The 7,180-nt window shown below is 49.0% G+C and overlaps 2 protein-coding genes across 6 annotated transcripts in view; both read right to left on the bottom strand.

Moving 5' to 3' along the window:
• The window catches only part of GDAP1L1 (ganglioside induced differentiation associated protein 1-like 1), an 18,171-nt gene extending 17,884 nt beyond the window's left edge, over positions 1-287 (bottom strand). For all 5 annotated transcript variants that reach the window (XM_009998684.1, XM_009998686.1, XM_009998687.1 and 2 more), the window contains exon 1: positions 108-287. In XM_009998684.1, coding sequence (XP_009996986.1) covers positions 108-287 — 180 coding nt within the window. The remainder of the gene's footprint in view (positions 1-107) is intronic.
• A 3,481-nt stretch (positions 288-3,768) lies between these two features.
• Positions 3,769-6,966, bottom strand: LOC104389654 (oxidative stress-responsive serine-rich protein 1-like). Its single transcript, XM_009998682.1, has 3 exons — positions 6,890-6,966; positions 5,116-5,226; positions 3,769-4,450 (listed from the first exon to the last, which is right to left on the bottom strand). The coding sequence occupies exons 1-3, from the start codon at positions 6,964-6,966 to the stop codon at positions 3,769-3,771; spliced, it is 870 nt and encodes a 289-aa protein (XP_009996984.1).
• Between the last annotated feature and the right edge of the window lie 214 nt (positions 6,967-7,180).

Genomic DNA, 7,180 nt, shown 5'->3' with positions numbered 1-7,180 from the left:
CGGGCCCCAAGGGTCACACCCACTCATGCATATCTGTTAGCTACCACAACACGAGAACCCACCGAGCGATTATTTATTTATACATATATATATATTAATTTTTTTACCTTTTGTGAGCTGAAGGACTGGGTCCAGTGGTACAAACCCAGCCTGTCCTGGGATTTGAGAGCGGGGTCTGTCGGGTCCTGCTTTTCCTCCCCTTCCGTGGATTTCCCCGCGTCGTTCTCCAGCGCCGAGATGGGCCACCAGCTGCAGTTGGTGGGAGTAACATTATTGGGAGTCGCCATGACAGCCTGAGAGGCAGCGGGGAGAGGGACGAGGGAGCGAGCGGCGCTAGCCCCGCATCACATGGGCTCCTGCCGGCAGCATCACTCCCGGGGCAGCATCACTCACCCCCGGGGCAGCCCCAGCTCCCCGGCCGGGCTCACTGCCCAGCGCCGGGGCTCACAGGAGAGGAGGGGGACGGGGGTGAAGCCTCAGCCCGTCCCCGCTCGTGGCGGGGCTCCCACGGAAACGTGCGGGCATCGCTTCAATAGGCGAGTGTCGGCAGCGGCGGCTCCTGCTGCCCGCCCGGCAACCCGGGGCAGCTCCAGCCCCTGCGGCTCCTGAGGAACATTTGCGGCAGAGATTAGGAATTTTTATCTTTTCCCCGACCTGTTTAGACATGGCAGATACGTGATAAATGGCTCCATTGATGGATACTGGCTTTAAAATGTCTTGCCTGCCTTTCAGCCTTCATTCAAAGAAGCACCGATGGCTCTTCAGAGGTGTTGAGTGATTGGGAGTGCGCACTAATTACTGCCTAATGGGTGTGATGCTGCCTGGCCCGGGGTAGAGCCCAGGAGCCCTCCCTGTGTCCCAGAGCCCCAGGGTGCCTGCTCAAACCGGACAGGCATCCTGCACCAAAGCAGGCAGGGCTCGGGGGGCTCTGCCAGAGTTAGCAAGGTGTGTGGAATTTGCAAACGGGGTTCGTTCCTCTGCTCGGAGTGTGCTGGGGCTCCTGGAACTGCTGCTCTCCAGGCACTACGAGCATCACCCAGAGGTTGTGTAGGCAGCTGGTGGCTTTATGGGCACAGTGACCCGGACATCTGGGCCTGTGCTTGATGACACTTGGCTTTGTCACACTCTATCTCCACCAATCTGGCAGCCTGGAGATAAGTTCCCATACATCTGCCAGTATGGGGGGGTTGGGGATAAAACCAGCCTGGCGATTTGGGTTGTAGGGGCAAGTTGTGGAGGGGATGGAGGAGAGGACTCGATGGGCACAGGGAGCCAGTCTGTGTCTTGGTGCTGTGTGAGGGCTTTGGGTGCAAACACGGCTCCTCCGTGTGCTGCTCCTGTCTCCACCCACTCTGGAGCTGGTGAGGTTGCCCCAGGTGTGGAGGGAAACAGGGGGAGGATTTGAGAGAGCTGGCTCAAGTGGGGAAACTGAGGCACACGTCCCCAAAAAGCACTGGGAGAGGTGGGGCCAAACTGGTACCCAGCCCCGCGAGCAGAGCACTTTTCTAGGAACTGGGAGGTGAAGACCCATTGGTGTCGTGATGTCCTGCCCCCGGAGGTGCGCGGGAGGGCGATGCCGGAGGGAGAGAGAGGCTGGGAAAAGGAAAAGAGCATCTTGACCAAGCAGAAGCGGGTGTCTCCTGCGGATCCATGTCCAGAAAGCCCCATCTAGTGGTAGATTTTGTGAGGCATTAACGCTGCGCTGTTGGGAATTCAAAACCTGACTACCTGCTTTCTCCCTCTGGGTCCTGCAGTACGTGCCACCTCTGGAGGTGCTTGTCTCTTTAGTGGGCTTTGGCTTGCTAAACTAAGCAAGGCTTGAAGGGCAGGATGGGTGCCAGCCACCTTCAGAGGTGCCCTGACCTTGTGTGACCTTGTCACCATCTCCAGCTCTCATTCCCAGCCTTCCTGATTGGAAAGGTGGCGATGCTGGGCTGACCCCACAGCTGGGATGCTGTGTGGACAGACCAGGTGGCATCGGCAGAGCCCTGGCAGGAGGTGTTATTGGGACAGGGTTACAGGTGCTGGAGGTTTGAGAATGCACAGTCTGGGGTGTCTGGTGTCAGAGGTGATGCCAGCACCACAGAGGGGAGAGAGCAGGTGGCTGGAATTGGTCACAAGACTTTGCAGGCACAGAAGCACCTTCCTTGTTTTAGAAGGAGGGGATGGAAATCAGGTTGTAGAATCAGCTCCATTGATTTTTTTGATTATTTTTTTCCAGGTGTCCTGATTCAGCATCTGCCAGTATAAAGCTTAGATAGGACTTGGTTTGGCTTCTGCAAGGTGAGGAATAAATTTCATTGATCCAGCTCCTCCAATATGGAGGTAGGTGCAGGGGGATGTGTGCAGTGACACCAAATAGAGAAGTTGGTTGCATTTAATTTGAGAGCACAAGGCAGTATCTTGGTGTAAATAACTGCATAACACTTGGGAGCAACAGAATAGTTTGAGTTGTTATGATAACTTAAGTTGGATTTATTTGAACCTTAAATCTCAACTTCCTGGATTCGTAAATTTTATGGATTATTAGAATGAAATCTACAGAGATCTAGAATGGCTGGGACTTCTCTAGCACAGAATGCAAGGCCAGCTCTCTCCATCTGTTGCAATCTATTTTTATACAATGCTTGTGACTCCTTGGCATGCTGACCACTGATTTTTAAGTGTGTAAGTGAAAACTGCAGTATTTTACTCCAACACAGTTGTTTAGCATGTCCTGAAACTGAAAATAGACCTTTATATTTGTGGAGTTTGTTGTGTTTTTGGTGTTTCTTTCCTTAAAATTAGGTCAAGAGGGGAGATGGGTGTTAAGTCAAATTATTCAGGCTTGAAATTGTTTTGACAAATATTTATTAATGCAAGTCTCAGCAACAAAATTTTTTATTTCCATATTTCCAACCAGAAGGAATGTTACAGCTCCACACCACAAAGCCTCTATGGTACACACCTCCTGCTTACCCCATTTCCAAGCTGCTTTGTGTATCAAACATCCCCAGAAACCATCTGTAGAGATGGCTCCAGCATCTCCACCTCTGAGACAGCACGGGCCAAAAAAAAAGGTTAGCCTGCTTCACTCTCTCCTAAAATACTCCCTCTGTAAAGCACAAATAACAAAATATATTTTTTTGCTTCTAAGAGCTTCACTTATCTGCAGAAAAATAGAACTGCTTTAGAGTGAGCTAGTTAAGATTATGGAGGGGTTCAAGCACACACCCTGCAGGTTCTGCACCTCCCAACAAATCTGTGAGAAGGAAGAGTTCACCAGTTGATCCAACTAAAAAGGAGCCAGATAGTGTTCAAGGAACAGAAATCCATCCTATCCAAAATACTGAATGCCTTCTCATTCTTCTCTCTAGAGCAAGATGAGGAGAGAACTGTAGCTATGAAACATTTCTCTTAAGTGCGGGGACACATTTAGAATGAACCTTCCAAACACTGCAAAAATTCAGAACAAAACCTAAAAGGTTTTTTTTTGTCCAAGGAAATACTGAAAACAGCATACAGAGCTTGAGTATCCACAGAACAAACTGAGAAACAAAGAGAGTTCATTTGATCTACAGTGCTTTTGTTAAGGTATTCAGAGACTTTAGTGCATTCTTTAGAACTAAGCTCAGAAACTATGCTCCATTTTTCATTTTATTAGAAAACTAAACTGTATGAGGCAAAGAACATTTGATCAAACACACAATGGTGAAAAAACATGGCACTGACAAGGCATTTAACCCAACCATTATCACAAACTGATTTGGGATTCTCTATTGCTTCCAGTCAGGTATACATCATTTCTGCCATGTGAGACATTTTCTTGGGAATATATAAGTAGTATTCCATGTATCCAGACAGATCTTCAATAGTCACGTCATCTACAAAGGCTCGAGCTTGCTCAGAACAAGATCTAGGAGAACCTGTTGGCACTGCCCCACAGGGGGATCTGTGAAGAGACTGGGCATGGGCTCCCAGGACTGCCTTCTCACATTCCGACAGGACGCTCCGCAGGCCGGAGAATGAGTACACTTCCATGGTTCTCCACTGTTTGCACTGGCATTTCCTGTCCGTACAAGGGCACTGCTTCCCATTGCTAAGCATGGATAAGGACTGGAAATCAGAGGTTTGGCTACAATGCAAGCTGGTTTCAAAGGATGAGGAGAGAGCAGGGAAATTCTCTCTTGACTTCTCCAAAGGCTCTTTGGCAGTGAAAGCTTCCAAAGGTTCAGTCCTGTCCTCGCCGGCCTCCAGGTGAGAATCGTGCCCGTCCTTCGTACCGTGTTCTGCTGCAACAAAAACGTCTGAACTGATGCTGCCCGTGGCTGGGTCTGCCTGGGGGTTGTGTTTCAACTGGCTGGTGGCTTTCACGTTGCAGTATGTAAACTTGGGAGGATGCAGGACAGGAGACTTGGAGCGTCTGCGCCGTGGGACTCTTGCTGACCCTCGGGAAGGCTTCCTCACACACCTGCAGGGTTGCAACAGGTGAGCAAGTAGGCAACTCCAGAATCTACACCATAGCTCAGCAGCTGTAAGAGGTAGCTACAAATGCTTTAGATTTTATTTGTTTGTTGTTTTTTTTCTGCTTAGAAAAACCAGGTGACTGGTCACTGACAATCTCTAACAGGAACAGCTGAAAAACTTGGGGCTCCCCCCCAAAGGACACAGACAAACAGCCCTATTTTACAGGTACCTTCCCCCAAAATGGTCTGTGTTAATTAAACAATACTTTGTCATTTCAAACTGGTCTGTAGTGCAGAACCTGGATATTGGTTGGAGCTGCTAGCAGAATCACCTGGAATATCCAGGTACCTCAATACAGAAATAAAATTACCCAGGACAGGGGTAGGAGGGGGTTGCAAAGGTGTAAGACTTGAACAAAAGGAGGAACTAGGCGGAAAATAAAGTTTTAGGTACCCCCTCCAAGATAAGAGGCCATATTGCTTTTAAAGTCTTTGACAAAATGCCCTTAAAACCCACCACATCAAACAGATAACAGTGAAGTTTTGTAATAGAAAAGAGAGAAAACAGAAGTTGAAGCAACTAATTCCAGCTTTCACTAGAAACAGAAAGTGAGTGCTGAGTGCCTTGGCACAGGCAGGCAGGCATGGGGCAGTGACCAGTGTGTTTTACCCATGCCATATGTCCTTGGAGCTGCCAGGCTGTGGCTTGGCCCCCTCCCCAGATGCTCTCAGTGGTGTCCTCAGCAGGGTCCCGTCACCCCCAGGCAGAGTTCCCGTGCATCTAGGAAAACAGGGAGACACCAGGTCAGAGCTGCAGTGTCTGAGGATCAGGGAGACACCTCCTCACAGCAGTGCCTGGACACGCTGCTTCAGAGCTCCAAGCTCAGCCTCTGCTTTAGAAATATCTAAGTTTGCAGCCTTGAGTTCCTCTGTAGTCAGTGGTTAGAAACAAGAATATTACAGAGATTTATCAACCTGCTCTTACTGTATTGACCTCAGTCAAGTGTCTAAAGAGAGGTGAGATGAGATGATACGAGATGAAGGGAGACAAAAATGCCCAGAGGCTGAGGTCATGCCCTCTTTATACTAAAACACACGAAAGGAATGTAAGCTCTGGTTCCAGATGCTCCTGTCAGACAACAGTAGTTAAAGATAGGCTCCTTACTCATCTGAAATGCAGTCAGGAACCCACAGCAGCAGGCTGAGCAGTCAGGGGACAAGTGGACAAGGTACAATGGACAAGGACAGATTCCTAATTTATTCTCATTAAATTTCCCAGATAAACATGGAATGAAAAAAAACAACACATCTGGCCCTGCAGGTTCAGACAACAAAAATAAATGCCCGAGCAGGCAGATCTGTACTTATCGTGCCTGTATGTGTGATTTCAAACACAGAATAGAAAATGCTAAAACATGAGGCTTAAATTCTAGCAGAAGAGCCCAAGCACTCTGCTCAAAGTTGATCTTAAGGGACTAGTCACAAGACTTGAGCTGTTCAAAACACAGGCCTGCAAAACAAGATCCTTTTATGCCTAAGAAGATATCATCAGGAATCAACCAGAACTGCACACAGTCTTGTCCCTGGTAACACATCAGAATTAGCAAGCTTAATAAGCACAGTTCCTTGTTACAGACCAGCTGGTTTTTTTCCACTTGTAACAGAAGACCTCCTGAAGCAGAGGAAACAAGTAACAAAGCAAAATACATTTCAATGTGCAGAGGAAGTCATGAGTTCACGGTATTGATGGCTGTGGAGATGAATTCACAAGGTAACACTGGTTATCAGTACAAAGCTGTCTCTTGTGTCTCTGAACTCCCAAAAGATTTCAAGTGGACTTTCTCACAAACTCTTAGGCTGCCTGATTTTATTAACTCCCCATTTCAGGGAAGATGCTTGTATTGCATATTCTCAGTGCACCCGGTGTGTTATGGAGCACATTTTTAGTGCAGGAATCCCTGCAGACTGAAACAATGAGTGCTCACGTTCAGCCTGATGATCTCCAGGCAGACTGGGCTCTCCAGCACAGCACCCCAGGATGGTGCTGGCCTGCAGGTGCTTTCCCAGCCAATCTGCAGGGACCACAGGGAAGGCTGATAAGGTGGTTGATGGCACCAGTGTTTGCATGAATGGACAAACATGTTCTGTTCCACACCAGGCGACTTCAGTTAAGAGCAGTCCCATGCCCTGGGTGAGTCACCTCAGGTTTTCATGCTGTCACTGTGTGATTTCAGTTGGATCTTGTGTCAAAATCAGTCAGCAATAAAGCCCTATTAAACAGTTGTAATTACTACATTTCATGTCAAGTGATGCAGTTGTCTTCTCCCTGAGAGTAATGACCCTTTCACCAAATCACACGTGTTTTGAGATTCAAAATAACAGAGAAATACAAATCTCTAGTAAGAAAGTGACAAACGACACGGACCTTTTTGTTGCTCACTCACCCTGCTGCCTCCACCCTCAGCTTCTTGAAAGCAGTTTGCAGACTCTCCTCCTCTTCATCTTTAGCTTCCAGGTCCATGGAGGGGCTCTCAGGGTGCCACCAGCTGTGCCCTGCAGCATCAACTGCTGGGCAGGCGTCCGGGTGTGACGCGGGGGGTCCGGGCAGTGCGACAGGTGCCTGTTTCCCCACCGCTGCCCTCCCTGCCTGCCGAACCAGAGCTGCCTGCAGCTTTGCACCCCGGCACCCCCCGCTCTGAAGCCCCCGACAGCACCAGGCGGGATCCCCCGCGGCC

Source organism: Chaetura pelagica, unplaced genomic scaffold, assembly GCF_000747805.2.
Source record: "Chaetura pelagica isolate M959 unplaced genomic scaffold, ChaPel_1.0 scaffold275, whole genome shotgun sequence".
Classification (NCBI taxonomy): domain Eukaryota; kingdom Metazoa; phylum Chordata; class Aves; order Apodiformes; family Apodidae; genus Chaetura; species Chaetura pelagica.
Note: the sequence above shows the minus strand (reverse complement) of the source record. Positions and strands in the feature narration are given on the sequence as shown.